We start from the raw sequence: 27,395 nt of genomic DNA on the forward strand, positions 1-27,395 counted from the left end.
AAGTTCAATGCTTGACACTTACCATTGAACATGAACTTGAAGAGTTTGAGATCGCGGAGACCATTGGCAAACTTGGCCACGTCTTTCACGAGTTGTTTTGTCTCTGGTGTGGTTGCAAACACTTCAAACTCTCTGATAAGGGCCACAAGACTGAAAGAGAATAATGGTTGAGATGTAAGAGAGGTCACAACACCTGTCTATCTTCAGCCTATCCAAGCACTTAAAGGGGGACAATCGGCAGGAGCCAGGTAGGCAATATAAAGTTACACAACAGCACCAATAGGGGTCTTTCCTATCTCACTGTACATCGAGAGTTTTCAGGCTGGTAAAACAATTGTACTGTTTTGGTGCTGCTGTTTCACATAGGCTTCGATTTCAGATATCTATCAAGCAGCGTAGGTCTTTAGTATTATAAAGCAGCACAAAATAAGTTCCACTTACCTGTCAAATATTTTCTCTGGCGTACCGTCCAGCATCAATTCTTGGATCTTGGGAAGCATTTTGATTATCTTGTCAATGTCAAATGGCATCACCATATCCACCAGCTCAAACAAACTTGAACCGTATCGGACGATGTCAGAAATGTGTACAACAATCTCGTCCAACCAGTCGGATGCAACAACACCTGGATTATTTGATCCGCCAATCTGAAGTAGAGAAAATTTTACTTTTAAAGGGGCTCGCCATTTGTATTTACTGGTACAGTCCAAGTCACAAATGACATCTGTCCTGCTTCGCGTGATTGATGCACAACGAACGTGTGATTTGCGCTCCAATGACGCACCAGTGAAGCGCTCTATATCTCTCTCTTTTGCAGATATTATGCATCACCTATCAAAAGAGTAGACAAAAAGAACTAGCACTGCAGCCTGTGCAGATTATCAGCTTTATAGGCCATTTGACCTACTTACCACGATAGCAATCTTAGCCAGGTTGAGCCCATTCCTGAGCTGGGAGATGCTGAAATTCTGGGCCGCCGAACACAGCTGGCTGCTCAGGACAACAAAGTCCAACTTAAAGACTGCGGGCACATTGATGTGTTTTGAAAGTTCGGCAGGGGAACAAAAGATAGCTTTCATTTCTGCGTCGGAGATATTTTCAAACTTGCTCTGAAATAGAAAACACCCGCATTTTCATTCAATTGTGTCATTGTGGGTATGAACACACACAGCGTCTGCGGACATCTCGGCGTAAAATTCTAAATGCGGAGCAAGGCCCTGACTGATGAAAGTGAACACTCAAAAGCATAACAAGTTGGAAAGATAAAACCTACCACGTCCAAGTTGATTGTTGACTGGAGGATGATGTTGACCATTTCTGGTGTGACTTTAGCAATGTTCAGCAGGGTGTCGGTTATATTCATGTCCTTCTTGAAGATATCCATTATCTTCATAGCAACTGGAATAAAATTTGGTAGACTTATATAGCATTTTACGAAGACTTACAGCCAAAAGGTCCCACTATCGTGGAGAGTGGAGCATACTAAAAGAGACACTACTGTTAGTAAGACACCATACTCGGGGTAGCGTGGTGACACAATGGTTGAGCCTCATCCTTGTGGGAGATCAAAACAATGACCACTTACCAGGCTGTTGTCGCAAGATTCCGCTGATGACTGCGTCAATGATGGCGCCAACCTCACTAGAGTTCGTATTGAAGAGGTCCTCGTTTATGACGGTCTGGAACTCCAACATCAGGCTGAAGAAGCTGAAGAGACACAGGAGAATACCATGAGTATCCATTCGTCATTTATGCCCAATTGAAATTACTGTTACCGGGTTGTCAAAATGCTGAGTTAGATGTTTGCAAAAGTTTCAATTTAACAAAACCACGGAAAAAAATGGCCCAAATATTTCTGGGTTTTCAGCAGGTTCCGACTTAAAACTTACCCTTGGACATCCTTGATTGATGCAAAGTTCTTTGTAAAGAAATCTTCCACGCATTTCGTAATCTTCTGATTGTTCTGCACGCCGTTTAAGAGCAGTTTATCAAATGTTTCATAGATGGAGTTGCCTGCATTAATTGACCGACTGCACTGGAATGACTCGGTGATCTCACCATTGAAGACTTTCATCACCTGAAATGCAACTCATGGCTTAGTTTTTGAAGTCAGAGCAATTTAGAATTGATTGTACTTTTGGTGCTACTACAGTGGGCAACTGGCACTACTAGTTGGCACCTGGTGATAATACAGTGGGCACCCCATACTACTACAGTGGGCACCCCATACTACTACAGTGGGCACCTGGTGATAATACAGTGGGCACCCCGTACTACTACAGTGGGCACCTGGTGATAATACAGTGGGCACCCCGTACTACTACAGTGGGCACCTGGTGATAATACAGTGGGCACCCCGTACTACTACAGTGGGCACCTGGTGATAATACAGTGGGCACCCCATACTACTACAGTGGGCACCTGGTGATAATACAGTGGGCACCCCATACTACTACAGTGGGCACCTGGTGATAATACAGTGGGCACCCCATACTACTACAGTGGGCACCTGGTGTTACTACAGTGGGCACCATGGGGGTCTATTGGCCGAGCGACTCCATCTTCGAACAGAGAGAAGTTCATCACATGTTGTTCAAGTTTCTTGGACCAGACCCCTCCTTTATGATAGTCAAACACATTCTGTTCTTTCAAACACATTCTGTTCTTTCAAACACATTCTGTTCTTTCAAACACATTCTGTTCTTTCAAACACATTCTGTTCTTTCAAACACATTCTGTTCTTTAAAGTATAAATCACATAATTTACCAAGTTTTGGAAGAAATAAAATCAAATGAAAAACTTACCTTTGTAATGCTCTGAACAATGTTCATATCAGCGAACTTCCTCAAAACATTTGTGATGCTTGATCCTTGGGCCGTGCATATCTCGGGCTCTAGTCCCACCAGGCCCTTGAGCAAGTCACTTGCCACCTCCATTCCAAGTTGAATAGTCACGTCAAATGGTCTGGCCTCCTTGAACCAAGCCTCATTCAGTAAAGCTTGCGTTGCGTCACACATTCGGCCGAAGCTAACAAATAGAAATTAAAGGGTACATCATCGTTATCATCATCATGATCAATTTGGCTCTGTGACCCACACTTGGGCCTTCACCATGCCACAACATAATGTTAATTAGACTTGGTGAAAATGGTGTTTAGATTAAGTGCCATGACTGTTGGGCACCAGAAGGCATTACTGGCCTTGAGACTTCATCTTTCAGTAAGGGAAGGAGAGCACTTGTCAGTCCCAAGGATGTCCTCAATAGAGAGGTTCTACTGTACAATGATATTACCACTTACTTTGTCGAAGACTGCTGTAACATCACAGCGAGGGCAGTCTCAATTGTTCGGAAATATTTCTGAAATTCGGCACTGGTGTCACCAGGAATGAAAATGGTCATAAGATTTATGCTCTGTACGAATGTGCGAATCTGCGTGACGAAGTATTCGAATGGATTTTTATCCATTGGCGTGGTGGGGTTGGTGCCAGTGAGACGTTCAATCTGAAAAACGCAATATTAATTTTCAATTAGCCTACTGTAAACTTTAAAGGGGTATACCCTTCGTATTGACTGGAAAAGTGAAATACAGTTATAAACAATGCTAGTGTAATTGAAATGGTCCATCTTATTTACCTCTTTGACAAGAGACTCGATGTTCAACAGTGACATGAATTGCTGTAATCCTAACTTGTTGTTCTTGAAGGACGCACACATCACTTGCTGCAGTTTGGCCGCATCCATTGAGGCAGGATACTGGAAGGTGGCGCTGAAGAGCGTGGCGTTGCAGAAGTACTCCTCAGCTTTGTTACCCGCTTGGAGCAACTCGAGGTACTAGAAGAGAAAGAACATATCAGCATTGAGTATTGTCCTCTTTGTGATAAATTCTGCCCTGTAAAGTTATACATTTTTTAACTTCATTAGTTTTAACAATGTAATGATACATACTTGGTATTAAGTAAAGTGACAATAAACTGACCTTTATCATAATCAGAAACACTTTTGACGATTCGAGACCCTCTAGCAAATTGTTTGTCTTTTCAGAAATGTCCCCCAATGCAGGAATGAATGGATGAAATTCCCCCTTTTTTTTACCTCCTGCCACTGTACGTCTCCAGCCGATACCTGGGGATCCCCAGGAAACACTTCTCCCCAGACCTTAGGGATTGCCCAGGGGCGTAAGATGTGATGACAGTGACTTTTTTCATTAGAGTCCTCAAGAACAACTGATTCTAAATGCGTACCTTTCGTGGCTCGACAACAGCGGTGAGAAACTCTGCAATATTGGCCTGGGAGATGTTTTGGGACAACGCATTTACTACCGCATCCTTATTCGGGAACAGATTCACCAGTTGTAGTTGCTTGCCACCATCTGAAAGGATAAACATTCCTTAGTCTTCATTACGTTTCTTAAAGTGAATTTTATATGATGAATACCATGGCCATCCCGCACCTAAGTCTGTATCAAAGCTATAATGCATCATCAAGTCTTTTGCGAGGAAGTGGTGTAGAGCTAGACCTTTAACTTGTTGTGAAACTCATGTAGACCTAGACCTTTAACTTGTTGTGAAACTCATGTAGAACTAGACATTTAACTTGTTGTGAAACTCATGTAGAACTAGACCTTTAACTTGTTGTGAAACTCATGCAGAGCTAGACCTTTAACTTGTTGTGAAACTCATGAAGAGCTAGACCTTCAACTTGTTGTGAAACTCATGTAGAGCTAGACCTTTAACTTGTTGTGAAACTCATGTAGAGCTAGACCTTTAACTTGTTGTGAAACTCATGTAGGCCTAGACCTTTAACTTGTTGTGAAACTCATGTAGAGCTAGACCTTTAACTTGTTGTGAAACTCATGTAGAGCCAGACCTTTAACTTGTTGTGAAACTCATGTAGAGCTAAACCTTTAACTTGTTGTGAAACTCATGTAGAGCTAGACCTTTAACTTGTTGTGAAACTCATGTAGAACTAGGCCTTTACTCTTACCCTGGAGTTTGCCAAGCATTGTGTTGATGTATTCGGTAAATGTAGCAAACTCCTGCATGTATTTCTTCATCAGGTTCCAGAACTGCTGGTCACGGAGGAGAGGATCCATGAAGTTCAACAAGCTGAGGGTCCTGGAGGAATAGAAGAATTTCACGATGAAAGCTACATCGGGACGATAGCCGCTAGGATAGACAAGAGGATAGCATCCTGAGTATGTCAGTACACAAATCAAATCCTGTGTATTCTGCCTCGGTTTTGGTCTACATTTTAGCTCCACCCTCGCGGTTTTGGTGCAACAACCAATACGGACAGTGAGGTATCAATTCCTTAAACCAAAAAGAAATTGAAAACTTACTGTGTTGTGATTCCACTCTCGAGACTCTTTACGAATGCCTCCATCAGAGGTTTCCAGTAACTCTCATTGAAGCCAGGAATGAAACCAGGAGGAAGCTTCTGCACGTTTTTGAAAATCTCGGCGAGTTTCTTCAGGTCCCCCTCCATTTTTACCCAGTTGGCACTGGGCGTTGTTGGTAACACCGGCATAGTTGCATTCATCACAAGAACCATCTGGAGCTGTAAGAAGACCATTTTATTGCGCATGCTACTATATATTTGTTTGGAAATTTTAAAGATTTTTGCCCAAATATTCATTTAGTAGCCTACCCTCTCATGTGAGCAGTTGTCGAATGCTACTGCGGTTGGTCACATGAGCACTCAGGAAACTGGAGTAGCATCAGTGAAAAGCAGAAGACATGCGAGGATTTGTTCAAGAATTAAATGCACCGGTATAGTTCTGGTGTATTCAGAATTGATAAGCAATTGAGCGTACCTTTGATGCGAGGTTGATTATTTCTCCTTGGCTGATGTTCGCGCTCAACAAACCGTTAACCCATTGCGAGCCGTTCTTGTTGCACATGGCTCCACTCATGCTGGCCACGTCTAGGTAGGCGGGCGCATTGATCAGTTTGCGGAGGGCGGCCTCATTGCAAACCAGAGACTTAATGACGGGGTATCCGGAGAGTAACATGAACTGAAATGGAAACATGTCAAAGTAACATACAAGGACATCAAAACGATAGATAACGGGCGATATGAATAAAGTCTAATAAATAGTTTCTCTTCAAATTTGACCAAGTTTACCCTCACCACTCAGTTCCAATATTGAAACCTGATGAAGTAACTCAGTCAGTGTGTTTCCAGTACTTACCTGGGGCGGTATCATAAAGTTGAATGTTAGCGCCAGGTTCTCGACTGTGTTCGTCGACCACATGTTTTGAAAGAACGTATCGAGCGCCGTTGAGTTGGTCAGGAATTTCTCCAAGTCGAAGCCTTGGGCGGCCATAAATTCCAGGTTTTTGACGATGGAACTGATTTGCAGCTGCAGCATGACCATGAATCCGCCCATGCTCTGGTCCAGGGAGTTCAACATTGGGCCGAAGGTGGACACCAAGGACAGTAGTCTAAAAGTGGAAATATTTCATTATTAAAACATTATTTTTAAGAAGTAGGTTCAGTAAGATAATTAGCAAAGCAATTCCCTTGTTCGGCAACTACCGCCCTCAATTCAAAAGAGTCAAATTTCCCACCGACAGCCCCAGTATTAAGGAGCCCAGACTGACCACATTCCCTTCAATCATATTGATTACAACAGGCTTATCCCTTACTCAGGGCTTAACATTTTGGGCCCTGGCATACAGGAATCAAAACGAAAGTTCATTTACCTCGAAGGGTCCATTTTTCCCAATTCCTTCATGATGACATCAAAGTCAAGACCAGTCATGTTGAAAAGATTCTGGAGATCGGCACCAACTGTGGGTGGAACTTTGATGAGCTGGGCCAGCAGTTTATAGAACTTGTCGCTGTTTGTAACGATGTCGGTGAAATTGAAGGGCTTGGGTTGGGTTAGCTGGAAAAGGACGAGTTATTAAGAATGAGAACACTGGTGTTCCCTTAATCACAGTGTTCATTGTTAACAAATATGGTATTACTGTAGCCGGGTGGTTCTTTCTCGAGCTGGTGTTTACTCTCATGCAATCTCCATCGAATTTCCATAGCAACACACATTCAGTCTCACTTCAAAGATGCCAGCATTGGTCCTATCTCTGAGTGGGGCGCCATGCCCTGATTTCTGGATATATCACTGCTCTACTTACCCCAGCCATTAACTCATCAATCCTGAACTCATCCTTTAGCTCCTCCAGAATAGCAGTCGTGTTGGTACAGAGCTGGTTCTTGATGTACTGCTTGAGATTTCCTGTATAGTTTGCCGGCAGCTGTAGTAGGTCTGCGGCACTGCAGAGGGCGCCCTCAATTGTCATGCTCTTGTTGTTGACTGCTTGGATCAATGCCATCAACTGGAATAAGAAGAGCATTAACATACATAAGATTCAGATTTGATCAACCAAAGTAGCCACAACTGACGTGCTCAGAGCACACAGGATATAAGTGCAATTTTGAAAATAAGCAAAATATGGATTAAGTTTTTGGTTTTGGCCCCCTGGTGGCCAAGTTGAGAACCACACCTGACTTGCCTATGGCGACAAATAATGTGACAGGTGAAGTTAAGTGACTTGCGTATGGTGAACTGTTTTAAATAGATATGAACCAACTAACATAATTTTGACCCACCTTGTCAGGTTTGATTTCAGCATTGAGTGCTACAATGACATCTTCTGTTTTCAGCTGCGCCTCCAGCAAGGAGCGGATCGATGTCATGTTACGGAAGAGAGAATCCAAAGTCAATGGTTGCGCTGGAAAGCAAAGTAAACATTAGAATAATTCTTCACCCGCATTTGCCCTAAATTAGTAGTGGAGTCTCACTGGGAATGTGATAACAATCGTTATAATACAAGACATTTGTATAATGGCTTTCCAAGCCTGATCAAGAAGTGGTCATGAAACATAAGTCTTAAGCCGACTTTTGAAAGTGTAAATGTTTGTAGAGAGATTCACATGCAGGGAGACCATTCCACAAAAAAGGAGCAGAGGATGAGATAAGTGTAGTAAAGCACCATAGAAGCCCTTTTATTCACACTTCGGAAGATTTGAGAATTATAGCAGGTTACACATCAACCAAATCTGGATAAGAATCATGATCCTAGTTTCCACTAGAGCTATGGCATTCAAATAGAAACAGACTTTATTGTAGTTCCTTTCATTAGGTCCTTTCATCATACTCAAATCAAACTGATGACGTTTATATTGGATATTAGCTACTTACTTGTGAGTTGTGTGAGCCGCTGGTTCAGGTACTCCAAGTAGAAGTTTGCACCGTAGAGGAATTTCATCATGTCTTGGCTGACAGAGGAGTTTCCCATCATTGTGACCACAGTTTCAAGAAGATTCGCAATACTGAAAACCAGAGGGAAGCCATCACTAAAGCCCAACAGTATTGTATTGTACTCGCGTGGGAAGGTCTGCCAGATGTATTATATGCGCCGGTCACCGATCCAAAGGTTGACCGCACTCAACGTTGCTTAACTTCCACTCTGGGGCCAACGCGCCAACCACTGGGCCATAAAGGAATTCCCTCATGGCCGGCGGGTTAAGACGTGCCATATACCTGGGGGTACTATACAAGTATAGAATTCATCTCGAGCAAAAACACTATGCTCGGCTTCCTTGTGGATTTACCATGGTGAAAATGAGACAGATTTTCCCTAAGGGATTACATTCCATAAGTACATGTAGTGTAGGATCTTTTTCTCAGCAAAACAATTAAGTAAATCAAGAATATTACTTTGGAAATACATGTAGATTTCTAAACGTACTTTTGGTAATTATTGGCTCCCAGACTCGAATTCAACATCATTTGGAACCAGTTCTCAAATATTGGCCCGAGCTGCTGCGATGTGTTTAGGAAGTTTAGGATACTGCTGTCCAAGACGCCGGGCTCAGATGAGATCAATTGCATGAAGGTCTTGACGAGGTCGTAAGAATTCATGACGGTCGACGTCCAGTTGAGAGTGATTGGTCCTTGGATCTTTGACTGGAAAATAGAAGCAGATTATTTGCATTTATGATAGTTTCAAATATAACTGTCATATTATATCTTAGCATAGAGACTTGAAGACGTCAAATTGCAACGAATAGAAAGAAAAATTGAGCACTGCAGACTTACCCATTGCACGAACTTCTGTATATCAAACTCTCGCGACAGTTCCTCTAACAAGATGGTCACATTGACATTGCAGATGGCTTTCTGTAGCTGGTCTATGCTGACACCTACGCTGGGTGAAAGGCTGAAATACTGGCTCAGACTGTTGGACGACTGGCAGAGTTGCTGGTCTAAGTCCGGCTGGCTGAGTAGAGCAAATAGCTGAAAGGGAAATACGAATGACGAATATGGCCTCTGCAAAAGGGGGGGGGAGAAGCCAGAAGGACTTTGCACACAAAGATCGTCTTCACACACAAAGGGTTAACATTCACGATTAAACTGCCCTTCAAGTTTCAAGGCACGAATGATCGGCGACATTGTTTGCCAAAGCCCCTAATTTCCAAATGACAAATTCTTGAAATAAGAGTCAGAATTGATCTACCTTGTCCGTGTTGACCGTTGATGAAAGCAAAGCCTCGATCATGGCCGCATCGAGGTTCAGCACAGATCTTAGTAGTTCCTTGGTCCTGTTTGCGTTCTTCAGGATCTTCTCAAGCGTGATAGGCTGGCCTCCTGAAATTGAAAGAGATATTAGCGGATCGGGTCATCCTAAACAGGGTTCACCAGCGCCCACCAGGTCTAAAGTCATCAAAATAGAATCTAATGGGCATGAATGAAATAAGAAGGACTTTTCCCACATTTCCTGAACATTTCAAGATATTTGCACTTAAGATGAGAGCATCCAACAACCCGGTTACAGCCATCTTGGGTTCCACTTGAAGGAAGTGATTGGACTTCCCAAGTCAAAGTCAATGGAGGCTTGTGGTTTTGGATAACATCTCCCTTACCAAAGAGCGTTCATCCACTTGGGCACGAAGGTGCAGTTGATCCCACAGGTGTGAAGGGCAAAACATCCTGGAAGCAACAACTCATAAATTGGGATTCTTGCCCAACTGAATAGTCAGGAATGACAGGCAGGGCACCGAAATGGCACTTCCAGCAACATCATTGATGTCACAAATAACTAGGTGGTCAGTGCAACCGATTAGCTTCGCGCAAAGAAACTGGTTTGTTCTTACCTGTGAATGCAACAAGCCTGTCCTTGATGACCTTCACAAAGTAGTCATAACTCTTGATGACAAACAGGAACTCTTGAGCAGTGGTGTCATTCTTGGGTAGCAGCATTGGCAGAATGCTGTCAAGGGTCGCACCAATCCTGTAAGGAGAGTCAAAGGTATAGCAATTTTTGCGATGACAATTTTGCTGAAGTTGACTAGTATAACAAATGACAGGTGGGTCTATACTTACGAAGCAACGATACTGTCGACGGTGGGGTTGGCATACACAAGTCCGGCCTGCTCCAACTTCATTACCCATTCAGTAAAGTTCCCAGTATACATGAAGAACTCCTGGACTGTAGGCAGCTTGATCGTGTTGGCTAACGTCATGAAGTTTTGAACAAGATGCTGGGCGTTCCTCAAGGTGGTCGTCCAGTTGAACGGGGCAGTGTAGTTTGGTCCAATCTTAGAGATCTGAAATCAAATGGAATTAATCAGGAACAGTAAAGTGTCACGATTTAAGATTAACAGCCAAGTAAATTCACTGAATTTTAGTCAGCTGCAATAAAGTTGGCACTTCACCGATGTATTAGTAAAATAAAATTAATCAAATAATCAATATTCAATAAGAAATTACACAAACCTCAGCCACGATTGCAGGATAGTTAATCTCCATCATCAGTTGTTGTAGAAGCACAGTTTCGTTGAATGAACAGATGGTGGCAGCACTGCTCGGCTGCGACGAGTTCTTGACGGCGTCACATAGGAACTGCTTCAGGTCATTTGTTGTCTGGATCTGTGCAGCCTATGAGAAGACGGAATAGAATCGATTAAGCGTTTTACTTTTAGACAAAAATCACACCTATAGTTGGAATCTTTGGGCCAACAATTGCGCCTGAAGGCAGAATCTGTATTTTTCATCCCACAAATAAGCAAGTTTAATACACGTACAATAATTTACTTACCAAAAATGGATTGACCTTTTCCAACAGAACGGGGGTCAAAGCAAACGTTGACGTTAGAAGCTTATGAACCTGGGGAGAGTTCTTGAACAGGTCTTTTATTGTCATGTTTGATGCTGTAAGAAAAGTACATATATTTTAATAGATTTGCAAGGAATGGAATGCAGAAACCCAATCAAGTTTCAACCCTCAATACCAATATCAATATCATGTCTCAATTAGCTGCTGAAATCATGTCCTTTATAGAGAGGTTCTGCTGTACTCGATTCCTTCGAATTTTGCCTTACCAGGTATATCCTTGATTTTATTATTCATCACATCCACAACAATGTTGATAACATTCAGATAACCCTTAATAGTCCTCCAAATCGGGGTGTTCTCAAGCATAGCAGTCGCTTGTTCGAGAATTTTGGCAAACCTACAAAAACAGAAATAAAGTCAAACATCTAAGTGGAACTGAGAGTTCTGGTCTAATGTTGGGACTAACTATCCATACATCACTAATAGAACAGACACTGACCCCTGACCGCTGACATAAAATGCTCGTGACTTTAAGTAAGCCGCTTTACTTTAATAGCCAAGTGCTTTAAATATGATGCAAAAACTTGATACTTTAAACCGCCAAATGTTTACCTCGAGTTCTTCTCCATGGTAGAGACAGTGCCATTAAGCCAACCAGCCCAACCACATTAGCACACAACAGATGTTCTCAAGGCCAAATAGAGAAGAATTAAGGAGCTGCTGAGAATAAAATTATTGCCACTTACGTCGCTGTTTCCAGAGGTGGTAGTGACGCCACAAACGCCATGATCGTCTGATCCATGTTCGCGGAAAAGTTGAAATATTTCATGAGATCTTTTTCGTTGAAAATCACGCCAGACGCTCCGGTGAACTTGTTGATGTTTGCCATCAGTTGTTGGATTGTTGACGAAATGCTGGCAAAGTCGATGTTTGTGGAGGGAGACTTGAGTGCCATCTGGATCTAAAATGTTATTTAAAAGGTTATGTAATGTTCAAAAGTTAATGTTTGATTTCTTATAAGGCGCTCTCCCAAGGATAAGTCTGACCCACATCACTTCGTCTCACAGAGTTTGGGGGGAGTAGCTACAATTTGGAATGCTCCATTGAAAGTTTCAAGAGCCGCAGTAAATGCCTACCTCACTGATGAGCTTTGAATAGCTGAATTCCTTCTCCAACTCGGCCAGAAGCAGCGTAGCATTGATGCCGCAGAAGGCCTGTTTGACCAGCATAACGTTGACAGTCGAATGGAATGTGAAATACTGCTTAAGCAAGCCCTCGTCACACGCGATTTTCTCCAGGACAGGAATTGCTGCAGGTCCTTGTGAAACGAGTGGAACCAACTGAAATGAAATTTGTTGCAACTTAATTCGTTGTGGTGAAATCTTCAGCAAAAAAACAAGGAGTTAATAGGAGATGAGAGCGAGTTTCAAGAGAGAATTCCGTAATTCCCCACTTAGATGCCCCCACTATCTTAAATACAAAACTTTGTGTTGGCTCATACCTTTTCAACACTCATAACTGAGGATAGGATTCCCGAGACGAATGTTGGTCCAAGTCCAAAAGTCACGTCCATAATGTCTTTCAGGCGCTGGCTGTCCTTGAATAGTCCACCGATATTAACCTGTCCGTTGGTGACCGTCACTTGTGACAGCAACGAGTTGGTGAAATCCAATATGGCTTTTGTGATCTGGTAGGCCTGCAGTGTGATGTTCATGGCTTCAGTTCCCTGCAGAGGGGCTAAAGCGCCGAGAAGAAGGGGCTGGAACTGCGACAGAAGTCCAGCGATATCCATAGACTCTGCCAACTGGGTCGTTCGGTTTACATATGCCATTATCGCTGGGCTGTACTTAGTTAAGTCGAATAGAGCCAGGAGGGTTGGGTCAAGTGTTGGAGGCTTCTGGACCAGTGATGCGATCAGTTCAATCAGTTGTTTGCTTTCGAACATGGCACTTGTCCAGTTGACGTAAGTATTTGGATTGGTCATTGTTGTGTTAACCTGAAAGTTAACCAACAAAACATTACAGAATATCCACTCAACAGATTAGGGGACTAACTTATTTATTAAAGCCAATAAAGTTGTTGGCTATTCATAACCGTAATAGTCCCAAAATGTCATAATGTTATATTTTGCCCCGACAGTTCGTATTCTTGCAAATGTTAAGATAAGGCAGACGAGACTATCATCATGAAGCACTTTTCTTCCTTGAAATTGTTTGGTACCTGAGTGGTTGTGGAACAGGCTCATTCTAGTGAGTTATGACAATGAAGGAGTAGAGAGGAGCTGATACCTAGTTGTGGGGGAATTCCTTCAGGTGAGCTTTTAGATATGAAATGGAATGAAGCAAAGAATTAGGTTTGAAGTTACTCACCAGCACAAGGAGTTCACTCAGCTTGATCTCATCCTGAAGCTGCTGCATGAGGATGGTGATATTAAGTTTGCACATCATGGACTGGATGCTGGATAGGTCTAGAGTGGCACCACTAGGTGGCGTGAGGAAGTCCAGGCCGGATGCGCAGATCGACTTTAATGGGTCCTGGGATGCAATCAATTGAATCAGCTTATCGGACTGCACACTTGACAGAAGCAATGCTTCTACTGTCTTCACGTCCAAGCCAAATGTTGCCTGGATGATCATCTGGACCTGCGTTGCGTTGTTGAAAAGTGTATTCAGCGTGATCGGTCGACCTCCGAACTGGATCAGGCGATCCTTGACAAGCTTGACCATGAACTCGTATGCCTTGATGATGGTTGGTAGCACTGGCCCAAGACTGTTTGCCAGCATTGGAGTGATACTCTCCATTGTGCTGCCGATGATGTTTATCAGTGCGTCATCCAGTTGCAATGGCTGTGACGTGAACTGGAGCCACTGTTGCTCCCACTCAGTCATATTGCCCGTGTAGTTGAAGAACTGGCCTAAAGTAGGCAGCTTGGTAGTGGCGGCAAGGGTTGCAAAGTTGGTGGCCAAGGTTTGCATATTGAGAATGGTCGTGGTCAAGTTGAATGGAGTTGGCGAAGGTTGCATGGACGAAATAGTTACAATCTCGGCATAGATCCTGTCGTAGTTGATTTCAAGCTTCAGCTCCTTAATCACTGCAGTCAGGTTCGCCTTACACAGCGACTCGTGTATTGCTGTAACATTCACGTTGGTGAACTTGAGGGCGTCTCCGCATAGAGCCGTCTGCAGGGATTCTGTGTCATTTGTGGACAAAATCTTCGCGATATCAACTTGGGCTGACATGATTCCGTTGACGAGCTGCGGGGCCGATGCAAACAATTTGCGGAGGTACGTCTTGAGAGTGGTCGAATCCTTTAGGAGAGAGTCCAGGGTGAGATTAGAACCAATCAGACTTGAAACCTTCTTGTTGAGGACGTCTGCTACCGTGTTGATAAGGATAAGGTACGACTTGGTTTGGTTCCAGAACGCCTCCTTCTCAATCAATGGCATTATCTGCTCAAGCATTCGTGTGAATGTCTCCACCTCAAGTTTGGGCAGATTTGCCACCAACTGAAGCATGGATTTGTCCAGGGCAGCAGTCATGTTTATTGGCTTGAAAAGGTCAATCTGGTTGAAGGTCAGACCGGTGACATTCGTAAAGGTCATGAGTTTCGCCACGAGACTTTCAGATGCTTGCAGATAATTCATTATGTTGATGTTGTAGGTTCCATTGTTGACTTGAGCAATCTGTAACATTTAAGACATAACAGTGATTTTAGGGGCGACGTGGTCTAGCGCAAGGATGACCCATAACCAAACCTGATAGTATGACACCTGTAACTAACTGACACTTCTTTGTGATCTTGGGCAAATCACCTTACTTGTCCTTTGAATGAGATGTAAAACACAAATTTCTTTGTACCTGCTGTTAAATGAGCTAGAGATTATTTCATGAGAAAATATCACTGCAGGCAAAAGAAGCATGTGTCATAAGACAAATATGTACCAAATCGGTGCCCAATTCTAGTGGCACAGAACAAAAGCCCCAGCTAATTGCATATATCGACCAGAAGATTATCTACAGTACCCAAAACACAAACCTTTTGCATGAGAGACGCGATGTTAAATTCTCTCTGGATTTCTGCCAGGATCGCGGTTTCGTTGAAGCCGCAGAAAGCATTTTTGACCATTGTGGCATTGAGGGATGGTGAGATGTAGAAATACCGATTCAACTGAGCTTCACTGCACACTAGGTTTTTGAAGAAGGTATCCGGGGCTTGGATGGCATTCACCATGAGCGGAACAATCTGCAGAGGAATATGTTTTTTTTAAACATGTAAATTCAAATGGTTAGAGGCTTAATAAAAAAGTTAAAGCGGTTGAGTATTATTCAACTCTGAGCTGATTCCCTATCCACTTGCATCAACAGATAACAATAAGTTTTTCCATCCTCCATGATGACCTGTCGTGATTACTAGTGGCTTAACCAATACAGTGTGTATATCAAAAAAAAGAAAGATGTACTTTCGGTAGAGGTTCAATAATTGCCACAAAATTTATTGATTGACTCAAATTCCCTAGGAAACTGCTGCCAAGTCATCTATCATTTCTTAAAGGACTCTGCCATTTGTTAAAAGTTTAGTAAATACCATTTCAAAATGAAGAAAAATATTTGACTTACCATGTCAACTTTGATCTGAGTTGAGAGCAATCCATTGGCAAGGTCATTTGAGAATCCGAAGGTCACCTTCAGAATGTCCTTGAGTTTATCAGCATTGCCAAATAGCGACATCAACTCCAACTTGCCATCTGTCACTTGGAGACGTCCGAGGATCGTGTTGACGTATTCCGCGATGACGAACCCCATGCTATAGACAGGTTGGAGCTGGTTCCAAATGTCGCTTCCCTGAAGAGCAGTCATCATAACCTCAATCAACTTATGATAGCTCTTCATATCTTCTAAATTGATGTTCTTCATGAATTGATCAAAAACAGCCTTGAAAGCATTTTCGTCAAGATTCACTTTAAATGTTGGAGGATTCTTGATAAGGTTATCCAGTAGGGTTGTAAACTCGGCTGAGTTTGTCAGAAGTTCCGTCCAGTTCACCGACTTGATTTGGTTTTGGGTCGCCATTGTGATTGCCATGATGAATTGGTTCATGTGGAATCCCGTCATAATCTCAGCCCGCATGGTCGTTATATTGACACTGCACATGATTCGCTGGATTTCCTGAGCATCGACTTTGACGCTCGCAGGGACCGTGATAGCGGATGCTAGTCCAGTTGTCGGGTCGCACAGCGCCGCTAACGAATCATTAGCCACAGCAAACGCCATCAGTTTCGCAGGATCAAGGAATGTCGTGTAGAGTGCTGACTCCATGACATCCGTAGACAGATTCAAGCTCAATTTCACCAAGTCCTTCAACTGCGGAACATTCTGGACAATATCGTACAAAGTAATCGACATTCCTGGACCGATAAGTTTCATATTATCATTGGCCATTTTGATCATGGTATTCAGAACGCCGAAGAACGCAAGCGCGTTAGAATCATTTTCAAACAGCGGGATCATATTCACGAACGTTTTCATAACCGTTTGGAAGATGTCCTGTGAAGTGTTCATTGAGGCGGCATAATTAGTGAACGTCGCAATCCACTGTGTTCCGTTTGTCCATTTTGGGAGTTGAACCTCAGGTTTATTCTTTACCCACTTGTCGATTTGTTGGTAAAGTTGGTAGAACTTCAAGCCGGTCATTGTCCAGTTCGCGGGGGAAACGTTCTTTCCCTGAGGAAGGCAAAAAAACATGGTTAAGAATAGCTTTACAAGCTCGATGGAATGCAACTGATTCGTATATCAGATCTATGTGCAGACATTCAGTGGGTGACTCTGCGGTGATGTTTTCAACAACTGAAAGAACTACTTTACTTGTGACTCTGCACAAGTCACTTGGCTTGAGTGCCTTATCATTTGAAAGGGCTGGAATTGCTCCTAATCCGAAACCCTCTAATGGTAAGACTGGAAATGCCAACCGGGCTGTAAGTTTCAATCTCGTTGGAACTTAAATTCCTCCAATTTGAGCACAAAATGATAACAATTAATCTCAGGTTAAGCTAAACAGGAGGTTGTCGTCTGTATTTTTTCGATGGTATAGGGTCCTACAAGTACTGGCCTAGATGACAAAGACCACAAAAGAACAACATAGACAAACTTACAGCGGCAATGATGTCTTGGATGTTGAACTCCGCCTGCGCTTCCTCCATCAGCGTGGCAATGTTGATCTTACAGAATTCTTCCTTCAAAGCGGTCAAATTGGCATTGGATCCAGCAGGAACACCGAAATACTGGGTGACGTCCGACATGGGATGACACAACTTCAGGAAAGCCACGGTGATATTTTTCTCCATTGTGAGATTCCAAAACTGAAAGAGATTAATCATTTTCTAAAAGACAATATTCGAACAATCGACCATCTCGATTACCGCTCCCCTGATTCCCAGAATTAAAGACGTATTAGACTTCAGGAGACTTTAATCAACACTATTACAGGGTGCTACAAATTCTATCACCATCTCCTTCTTCTGCTTTTTCCCTTTGTTGGGTGCCGTAGCAGTTGGTCACCAATTATGGTAATGGCCAATAGCCACCATCTGGGAGCTAGGGGTTTACCCTAAGGTAACAAGCAATCACTTGTCATATTTATTGCTTCCAAATTTGGTTGACAATTAGGCAACTCGAAAAAAATCTGATTTGATATGACTTGCATTCTACGATGAAACTCATTGATTGCAATGTTGATCTTACCATAGGCATCTGCATCGAGTATGTAAGCACGTCAAATAAATATGGTGCATTATCAAGGTACATGAACAGTTTTTTCAGCTCTGGTGACTTGAACAGGTCCGACAGGACGATATGAGTCTCTGAAAGAATACAACAATTACGTTACGGTACAAGAAGAAACTGTAAACCTCCAACGCAGTAAGAGGCCGAACATTTGCAGTAAGAGGCCGAACATTTGCAGTAAGAGGCAAGAATACTTGCAGTAAGAGGCCAGAACACTTGCAGTGAGAGGCCGAAACACTTGCAGTAAGAGGCCAAACATTTGCAGTAAGAGGCCGAACATTTGCAGTAAGAGGCCGAACATTTGCAGTAAGAGGGCAGAACACCTGCAGTGAGAGGCCGAACATTTGCAGTAAGAGGCCAAACACTTGCAGTAAGAGGCCGAACATTTGCAGTAAGAGGCCATAACACTTGCAGGATCTGCTCAACACCTAAAAGACACAAGAGCAGTGAATCTTACGGTTTAAGTCTCCCATCTTCGTGAGGACAAGCTCCATGACCTGGTTCATTATATGGATGGCCGGCATCAGCTCCTGGTTTGGTACGGTTGCTGCTAACATGCTGCCAAATCCTTCAATGCCGTTGAGAATCCTAAAATAAAGACAAGAATATTTAGATTGAATGTGAAACAAATTAAAATCGTGGTTAAAGACAAGTTTACAGATTCCTTACAGCACACTCAAAAAGTGCTTCCCAGTCCTTAAAAGAAAATCCAAATATTATCGCAATCTGAATAAACTTACTGAGCCAAAACATTCTGTGTTTGTGCGTTGTAGTCGTTGATGATTGACATCCAGCGGCTCTCGTCGGCCCAGGGGTACGACGATGTGGAGATGTTCACGCCACCTATCAGCTTGGAAGTGATGGCCGCCGTTTGGGTGGCTTTCATGATGAGGGAGGCAAAACTGAAGGGAGTCTTGGATCCACTGGAACCACCCATCTGCAAAACGATAAGTGCATTGCTTTACATTCGTTCTGGTAGAATGTACTTAGTTCAACTCAGGAATGTGATCAAATTACATTTACCAAAAGATAGTGGTGTTGCACATTTACACTAGATTATCCTGAGGGCTCTTTCACTGTGTCCACTAAAACCGGTCAACAATGACACAAGGGTTGTGTAACATTACTACATCTGTATTTGAGATTACATGACAAAAGGTCAGCCAAGTATCTTTGGCCAGATCTATCTGAAAAACACTCTAACATCTGAATAGAATGTTCAGAATGGTCTTAGATTGATGAGACTAGAGTTGTTTCTTACATTATCTGAAAGTTACTCGAATAGCACAAGTTTGATACTCACCAACTGTACCAGGGAACCGAACTCGGTTGACATCTGCTGCTCGAGCAAGGTGATATTGAGGGAGCAGACAGCAGACTGGACGTCTGCTACATTGATGCTGGATCCCTTGGGCATCGTGAGATACTTTTTCCAGTCAGACTTGCACAAGGCGACGAAATCGTCAGTCCCGTTCATCATGGCAAGCTGGGTTAGGAAAGGTCCACTCTGGAAAATATTAACAGAGAGGTGAGTTTGTTATGTATTTGCAAAACAATGAAAAATCACCCTTTAGAAATACATTCCTTTATAGACACAAAACAATTAAAATACCGCTTTTAGCACCACAAAAACCACAAGATGACTTGAAAATCTTACCTGATGAGTGTTCATTCCAGCAGCCATGATCATTCCAGTGATGTCTGGGAGGGCGTTGAACAGCTTGGTTAGTTTCTGAATCTCGGAGCCCTGGCCAAGAACCACTTCCATACTGAAGGAGTTGTCTGAAAAAGTTACAAATACATGGTCATGTAGGTATTGGGGGGGGGGACAAAGAGAAGGAGATGGCAGAGCACCTTCCCTGCCAATGACATTTTTACACGTCATTAGTATTTCCGAGCAGTTGCCAAATGACGTTTTTATATGTCATGTCTGAGAACCAATTGAAAATACCTTGAAAAACTGTGTCGAATAGTCATCTTTGAAATGTCACCAAACTCACCCATCAGAGACTTCACAACATTGTTGAACATCCCCGTCAGTGAGGACAGAGCTTCCATGGCATTTTGGATATCACCCGAGGCTGCTCCAGTCTGGGCAAGAAGGGTGGTGAATACCCAGTCAAACTGGCCAACCAGCGCTATAATGCTGGAAAAAAATGAAGAGCAGATTTAGAAATGTTTGCACTTCAAATTCGCAGAAGTTACATGCGTGTACTCTAAAGTATGAACCAAGTGTCAGTCTGAGGACAAAAAGTTCCATTTAATAATAATAATGATGCGTCTTATATAGCGCAGTATCCAGGCCGTTTGCCCGCTCAAAGCGCTTTACATTATTACCCCGGTCTCTCCTGAAACCTTTCAGTAGAACTCAGAAAGGCTGCCGTCAATTCAGCGCACTAGCTGATCATTCCAACCGGTACCCATTTATACACATTTCAAGTTGGTCGAGTTTATAGTCCGATATCAACTACGCTAGGTTACTTTGTCTGTCCTCAAGCCTCTCAATTAGACCTTCAAATAGTTTCCAACATATGCACTTAGTTTTTGAGGAAGTACGGACTGTGAATGACGTCTGTTCCAGGCTGACGTCTGCTTGAATGAGTCAACATACCTATCTGTGTCATTGCCTATCTTATTCTGCATCTCAAACAAGAATCTGTCCACAGTGGTCTTCCAGATTTGCTCATTGAATAATGGATAGTCATTTGGGTTGAAAGCGAATGGGAATTTCCCAGGGGCGGTCTCGCCAACCAACTTCTGGATTAAGTTGCTCATTGTGTTGATTGAGGTGAAGAGGTTTGCAGTGTTGAAACTCCCAGTGGCATTACTGGTTGCCTGAAAAAAAAATTGAAATTTAGAATTATTGATATATTATTAACTTGCTAAACTATTATTAACAGATATGGTCAGCAAAGGTATTTCCTCATTAAGGGTTGGCCATAGGCAACACCATTTTAGCTCTATAACAACATCGTCATGGCAGATTTTGATCTGGAGCACTTGATGCTTAAAGGAAATTATACTTACGGCATTGATGATTGCACCAAATTCTGTTTGAGCCATTTGTTTGACCTCAGCTTCCAGCAATGTCATATTCAGGCTACAGAGCTCTTGTCTAATCTTGTTCACCTCCTGTCCCTGGCTCAGATGATGGCTAAACACAGTGCTCCAGTTCGAGTTCTGGCAGATCGTAGCCAAGTATGTGGCTGGATTGATCATAAGACCATTGACCAGGGCATTACTCTGAAATCATGAAATAGAAATTATGGGTAGGTGAAAGCATTTCCCGTTGACTGAACTGACACTACATCCCCATTCAGAGCTAAACTCTTGGTGGTCATTCCTTCACGGCAGCTGCTCCAAAATTGTGGAACCAGCTGCCGTCAAGGTTTCGAAACACTGATTCCGTCCAGACTTTCAAGTCCCTCCCTAAGTTCCACCTATTTGTAGCTGCCTTCGGGAAAGAAAGTGCTCTAGAATACCCACCGGCTGAGTAATTAGAGCGCTTTACAAATGCCAAAATTGATTGAGTATCTATATTTGTGAACTGCTACTGTAGAGTGGAAGGTGACTGGGCAGCCAACAGCTGGTAATAATGCCACTGGTCCCTTAATTTAGAGTTTGTTGGCCACAATGATATTACCTTGACAGGATCAGTCATCGTGTTCAGGACCATATCCAGAACAGTCGGCATCCTCTTAACGATCTCCCACAGTTTGTTCAACTCAGTCGTATTCTCAATCAGAGAGAAAGGGTTCCATTTCGTGCCCTGGTTCAGGTAGTTGTTCATCCAGTTCAGAAGTTCTTGCGTTGTGCGTAAACCTTGGAGTGCCTCCGTGTTATTTGCGAGCATCGGCATGACGCTGTCAAGGCCCTGTTGTAGTCCTGCTAGGGCCTGGTTGATTCTGGAAGTCAAAAAGAATACAATTGAGATGAATGGAATGCACCACTCATTTGATTTTGGTGGCGTTTTAGTACCAGAGGTGTGTCCTTGTTGCCACTAAGTGGATAGAGTTGAAAACTGTCGAGTTTAGAACATTGATACAATGTAGTTCACTCATAGAATAGAACATAGAATTGACATCATTCAAGAAAACGGCTGAAGCTTGGGACATGGAGCACCGTCGTACCCTATCGCGACAAGTGCCATTTTTAAGAGAAAGGCCTTGGGCAAGTCATAGTTTTACTTCCACTGGCACATTTTCCAAGCTAGATGTCAAATACAACTGAAGAGCAAACGGTGAAGAAATATAGAATGGAAACAACTTACATGGAAGCTGTATCATTGGGCCACATCTTCTCGAGATTCTCAAGGACGTTATGCCATACTGTTGCATTCATCCAGTCGTAGTACCCCACCCACTGCGGAGGCGCTGTGATCATCGTCATAAGAATCTTTTGCATGAGGTCGACGTTTGTTAGGAATTCCGTCACGTTCGGTTGAGGAATCACCGCCAAGGACTTGTCCATGAAAAGCTGTAATAAACACATGATAAGAATGATGAGAAAGATTTTCTAAGTTGCTCCAGTCTTTTCATATTGTAACCCGCATGTACATGGTATAAGATACGTTAGGTCATTTCTATCGCACACCCTGATACGTCATAAAACACCGGATATTACAAGGCAGCATGATGTGATTTGAGTGATAATGATTGACTGATGATGCAGTGTCTTTTTGTGGGACCGGCCTAAGGAATTTACAAAACCAAATCAACATGAACAGCAAACATCCATCCAAAATCCAAAGATCAAAAAGATCCTAAAACTGCCGAATTCTCAAATAATCATTTTAAAGACCTACCGCTTCAATTTTGCTTGACAAGTTCCCAATCCTGCTATTGAATTCAGCCACAATCTTGGCTTGGTCCAAGCCGCAGACGGTCGTGTTGACTAGATTCATGGCCACTTCAGTGCCTGCGGGGATGGCCAAGTAGGTGTCGAGAGGGGCTGCGCAGAATGCTTGCAGGGGTTTGGGTGTTGTGAAGAGGGCAGTGAGCTGAAATGGAGAAAGTTTATTTTCATGACATGGTGATTGAAGTGTAATTATTTGACATGTTGGCCAATTTACATATCAGTATCCTCAATTTTCAGCCAATAAAGGTTGGTTTTATGATTCTTTGATAAGTAAGTATATGTAAGTAAAATTAAATTTGTAGTGAGTTTTTACCGGTCCACTCTTCATGGTTGACGTCGCGATGAGGACTTGCACAATCTGAGGACTGTAGTCAAGTAGTTTCGTCAGCTTGGCCAGAGTCGGGTATTTGACAGGGGAAATCAGGTCATCTAAGGTCAGGTTGGCACCTAGAAAGAAATTATCCGGTAATGCGAAGGAAATATTTTTAATGGTCCTGATTAGATAATGCCAATGACTGAGAAGACTTTGGGTCAATGCGTCACAGGGTCACACAAAACTCACAAACCCAGTTTTGGATGGCATTATTTGCGGATGAACGGAAAAGTCATGACATCACATTGTCGGCATGCCGGACACAAGAGATTCAACTACATTTTAGCTCCAACCTTAACGATTTTGGTATCTCACAGACCCCCCAAAAACCTCAGCCAATTCTACATACCTATCATTGGATACAACTCCTTCACCAAGAAGTCCATGACAAGGTTTCCAACAGACACAGCTTTAGATAAGATGGGGTCGACCTTGACCATCTCCTGAAGCCACGTGGCCAACATCACATTATTTGCCAGGCTGAATCTTAAAAAAAAGATAATTCAAATTTAAAGGGTAAGTCCATTAGTTTAAAATTTGACAGTCATAGTTTGTGAGTTTTTCACGGCTTAAATTATATCCTGGTTCTTGAAACGAAAGTTACCTTGTGGGGTCATTCAGCTGTCTCAGAATTCTCATCATCATTTCACTCCATAACGTCGCATTATACACCATGAGATTTCCAAAGTCAATGTTAGGAGGCGCCATTATCAGTTGCGTAATCAGCCTGTTGATCATGAAAGACTTTTCGTAAAATGCGGTGAAATTGACTGGGGCCTTGTTGTGTAAACTTTCATTCTGAAAATTAATTCGATACATTACAGATATACGAATTGATTTTAAACATACCAGCAAAGGACTGCATGAGAGCACACTGATGAAATGTAAAAAATTTGAAATTTGTAAGTGAATTCGAAAATGTCCAATTGCGTAAATACGTACTGAACTTAAATTTCAACATTGCCTTAAAGCAGATAGGTATACAAGGGATATAGATACCTAGTTTCAGCAAATTTGCATGCATGATAACGGCGAAAAACCGGCATTTCTATTTTCCTGACCCACAACTACATGTAAATACGAATGGCAAACCTGTTAGAGAAGCATCAGTGATCGGGGCACTTCTGGTTGGGTGATATCTGCACCAAGATAAAATCACTGGATTTGAGTGCTTTTCCCACCCGACTCAATTACTGCTGGTATCGGTCATGAAATGTTTTAAAGAACGCAATAAAATCCTCACCATTTTTGGTCCGAAAAGGTCAGCAACTGGTAGTGTCACGAGTTCCTGCATGAATTTTGTAGTATTGACGGCACATAGCTTGGGTTTGAGCGCCATGAAATCTGCCATCAGGTAGGATGGGATGTCGAGGACCTGGTCTTGGGCACCACTACAGATCTTTGGCAGGACCTCCATCTTGTTGATGGCATCGACGAACTGGCGAAACAATTTGTGCAAAGTCAAGACAATACTTTTCTTTACATTGAGTGGAATTTTTTATATCTCGGTTCGTGGATTGAAAATTAAAATAATGCTGCATCAACATGAAAAAAGTTCAGAATACTAGAATCTTGCAAGGACTCTCATTGCAGCATGAGAGTTCCTTATTTGTCATACATGTACACAATTCCTTTCAATGAAAAGGAAAAAAGTCACGGGATTTGCAAATGTGTGCCATTAAAAAAATCGTCTTACCTGCGAGGCTTTCGTTGGATGTAACATAGTCAGGGTCAGGATCTCAAAGGCTTGTGGGAAATAGCCCACCATTTGCGTCACCTTCTGCATCTCAGGTAATCCCTTCAGCATGTCCTCGAACTTCAAGGTCCCATTTGCTACAAAAAGACATCGACAAGATTCTTTGCTTGCTCTTGCATGGACACTACATGTAGGTACAAGTTATCTTGGTTTATTCCATATCAGAAGACGTGGCAGTGGAAGTAAAGTGACTGGCCCAAGGTCGCAAGAAGTGTATCTGAGACCAGTGGATATCGAACTCATAATTGTTCCATATATGTGTCTGACACCTTAATCACTACACAAAACGCTTACAGTCCAAGTCACAATTGACATCCTTCCTGCTTTGTGTCAGTTATGGGCAGTGTACGCACGAGTTGCAGGCCAGTGACAAGTTTATCGCTCTATGTTTCGCTTGTATTACACGGGACCTATATGCGACCAACGGGCAACTTACGGGGCCACTGACTCGAATTGTATCATCCAACTGAAGTAATTCAAAACAATATTCTCGAGTCAAAACAATTTAAGTTCTAATTCTTACCAATGAACCGTGTCACGGCATCTATCAATACATCTTCAGTAAGCATGACAGCGTGATAGAAACCGTTTACGTCTGTGGCGGTCAATAATGTCTGCATGTGGGGGTTAAACGCTGCGACCAGCTTCAATTGGTACTGTTCCATTCTGAAAAACATAATAAATCAACAAATTAAACCCTGCGCATTTTGGAAACTTACCAGGATTAAGATATTTAACGCAGAATGAGCTAACCATTTGGTCCCGCCACTGTACAGACAATCAGGTACGAAGCATGATGGTTTTATGTCTCAGTTAAAGAATGAGGTCATTTGACTTGTCCAGGATGGAAAAAAGTCAAGGTACTTGTATGTGACATAACCAACTTTAACCATCTGAAATCACACCGGCCTTCTCTGTTCTTTTCATCTCATACCAATATTGAAAAAGCCCTGAACATGGATAGGAAATTTGTTTACGAAAATACATATACTTACTGCTCTGTATTCATTGTCTGCAGCAGCGTTATGCTACTGTTGACGTTCATCAAAGCCTGCTGCCAGACGCGTCCGTCAAGCCACAGCGGTGGTGAAATGATCAGGCCGTTACCTGGGCTCGTCAGCTTCGTGAAGAGATCTTGGATCACCTTGTTCATCTCGAGGACATTCGAGACATACTTAGCAAAGGTAACGGCTTTAGCGGCTTCTGACCTGTTGGTATGCGCCTGCAGCTGGGGAAGGAAATCATCAGAATTATTCTAAACCGCCAATAATTTGCCAGCATTTTTATTTTAAGAGAGATTCCACTGTATTGGACCGAAACCAGTGTCCTCAATAGAGAGGTGTCCGGAATGAGAGGTTCCACTGTATCGTCCTGATGGCTGTCGGAGCAAATTTACATTAGCGATTTGATTACAGATCACCAAAAAAAAGCCAGCCAAAATCTCCCTAGATGGCAAGACCTACCATTTGCCATTCCCTTACAGCACTGACTCCAGTGAATCTGTAGAATTCATTGAGGAGCTGTTCTGGGTTGCCTAAAATTACACACACAGTCTGAAGGACGTATCTGAACTGTACAGCTGTGGATGGGATGGTGAAGTACTTCGCCGCATCATTGCTACACAGGTTATTGTACGTCCTCATCAGGTCAAGTGGTGCTGGGTACGTCATATTCATTAGCTGAAAAGAAGGATTTAAACGTTCAAGAATTTTATCACGTTTCTTTGTAAGATTTGAAGATTTTCTTCGGCAGTTCACTGAAATGTACATGTGTAACCGAGTGAGAACTAGTTACCAAGTGCAAGGAACAAAAGTTGATGGGGTGGTGTGAGGGTAATTCTTAACAAATTTCTCAAAGTGTGTATTAAACTGCATCCACTTGCAAACTGGGCCTACAACATGACTCGATCCTCCTTATGTATCACGTGAAATGGCCGGATATGTCAGGATGACTAAACTGGGGAATATAATGAGATAAAAAGGACTTATTCAAACCCCAATCACTGTTCTAATGTTAACGTCAAAAGCAACTTTAGAATAGGTATGGGGTTTTTTTTCAGTGTGTATCTCTTAGGTGAAGGGTTAATCACTGACCTTTTGAACATTGTCTGGCTCTACGGAGGTGATCAAAACCTCAGTTATTTGTGGCATGTAGTTCAGAATCGATACCAATCTCTGATGGAGAGGGAAATCCTTGAAAATACTCTCAATTGTGAGGTTCGAACCTGAAAAATATATAACAATGCATCAAAAGAGCCTTCTGATAGAGAGAATTTAGCTACCTACAGTCCAAATCACAACTCACATCCCTCCTGCCTCACGTCAGTTATGTGCAACTTAATACGTGGCACTGATGGGTCTCTTGCGAGCAAGTCGACGGGGTGACGTCAAAGCATGTATAACTGAGGTTCCTTGTGTTTGGTGCCAAGGCAAGCAAAAGACCTCACCAAGTGAGAAACATGATGAGCAGCTCACGTGGACTCACAGAGCCACTTACACAGTAAACCCA

At 42.7% G+C, this 27,395-nt stretch overlaps 1 protein-coding gene across 12 annotated transcripts in view; it reads right to left on the reverse strand.

The window, feature by feature from the left end:
• Positions 1-27,395, reverse strand: part of LOC135492321 (uncharacterized) — an 88,626-nt gene that overhangs the window by 33,550 nt on the left and 27,681 nt on the right. For all 12 annotated transcript variants that reach the window (XM_064778760.1, XM_064778744.1, XM_064778737.1 and 9 more), the window contains exons 25-77: positions 26,981-27,111; positions 26,351-26,566; positions 25,883-26,115; positions 25,411-25,553; positions 24,828-24,964; positions 24,375-24,569; positions 23,736-23,929; positions 23,481-23,617; positions 23,072-23,205; positions 22,706-22,900; positions 22,172-22,377; positions 21,545-21,806; positions 20,929-21,144; positions 20,513-20,736; positions 19,902-20,047; positions 19,559-19,683; positions 19,205-19,408; positions 18,642-18,838; positions 18,359-18,489; positions 17,860-17,978; positions 17,271-17,477; positions 15,739-16,842; positions 15,158-15,364; positions 13,491-14,804; positions 12,623-13,117; positions 12,258-12,461; positions 11,868-12,082; positions 11,388-11,518; positions 11,104-11,216; positions 10,782-10,943; positions 10,389-10,612; positions 10,160-10,296; positions 9,523-9,653; positions 9,105-9,302; positions 8,755-8,972; positions 8,205-8,335; positions 7,613-7,734; positions 7,138-7,338; positions 6,706-6,890; positions 6,192-6,444; positions 5,814-6,014; positions 5,340-5,557; positions 4,985-5,115; positions 4,243-4,370; positions 3,635-3,832; positions 3,300-3,502; positions 2,806-3,028; positions 1,890-2,077; positions 1,586-1,707; positions 1,274-1,398; positions 912-1,109; positions 442-647; positions 23-150 (exon numbers count right to left, since the gene is read on the reverse strand). In XM_064778760.1, coding sequence (XP_064634830.1) covers positions 23-150; positions 442-647; positions 912-1,109; positions 1,274-1,398; positions 1,586-1,707; positions 1,890-2,077; positions 2,806-3,028; positions 3,300-3,502; positions 3,635-3,832; positions 4,243-4,370; positions 4,985-5,115; positions 5,340-5,557; positions 5,814-6,014; positions 6,192-6,444; positions 6,706-6,890; positions 7,138-7,338; positions 7,613-7,734; positions 8,205-8,335; positions 8,755-8,972; positions 9,105-9,302; positions 9,523-9,653; positions 10,160-10,296; positions 10,389-10,612; positions 10,782-10,943; positions 11,104-11,216; positions 11,388-11,518; positions 11,868-12,082; positions 12,258-12,461; positions 12,623-13,117; positions 13,491-14,804; positions 15,158-15,364; positions 15,739-16,842; positions 17,271-17,477; positions 17,860-17,978; positions 18,359-18,489; positions 18,642-18,838; positions 19,205-19,408; positions 19,559-19,683; positions 19,902-20,047; positions 20,513-20,736; positions 20,929-21,144; positions 21,545-21,806; positions 22,172-22,377; positions 22,706-22,900; positions 23,072-23,205; positions 23,481-23,617; positions 23,736-23,929; positions 24,375-24,569; positions 24,828-24,964; positions 25,411-25,553; positions 25,883-26,115; positions 26,351-26,566; positions 26,981-27,111 — 11,766 coding nt within the window. The remainder of the gene's footprint in view (positions 1-22; positions 151-441; positions 648-911; positions 1,110-1,273; positions 1,399-1,585; positions 1,708-1,889; positions 2,078-2,805; positions 3,029-3,299; positions 3,503-3,634; positions 3,833-4,242; positions 4,371-4,984; positions 5,116-5,339; positions 5,558-5,813; positions 6,015-6,191; positions 6,445-6,705; positions 6,891-7,137; positions 7,339-7,612; positions 7,735-8,204; positions 8,336-8,754; positions 8,973-9,104; positions 9,303-9,522; positions 9,654-10,159; positions 10,297-10,388; positions 10,613-10,781; positions 10,944-11,103; positions 11,217-11,387; positions 11,519-11,867; positions 12,083-12,257; positions 12,462-12,622; positions 13,118-13,490; positions 14,805-15,157; positions 15,365-15,738; positions 16,843-17,270; positions 17,478-17,859; positions 17,979-18,358; positions 18,490-18,641; positions 18,839-19,204; positions 19,409-19,558; positions 19,684-19,901; positions 20,048-20,512; positions 20,737-20,928; positions 21,145-21,544; positions 21,807-22,171; positions 22,378-22,705; positions 22,901-23,071; positions 23,206-23,480; positions 23,618-23,735; positions 23,930-24,374; positions 24,570-24,827; positions 24,965-25,410; positions 25,554-25,882; positions 26,116-26,350; positions 26,567-26,980; positions 27,112-27,395) is intronic.

Source organism: Lineus longissimus, chromosome 1, assembly GCF_910592395.1.
Source record: "Lineus longissimus chromosome 1, tnLinLong1.2, whole genome shotgun sequence".
Lineage (NCBI taxonomy): Eukaryota > Metazoa > Nemertea > Pilidiophora > Heteronemertea > Lineidae > Lineus > Lineus longissimus.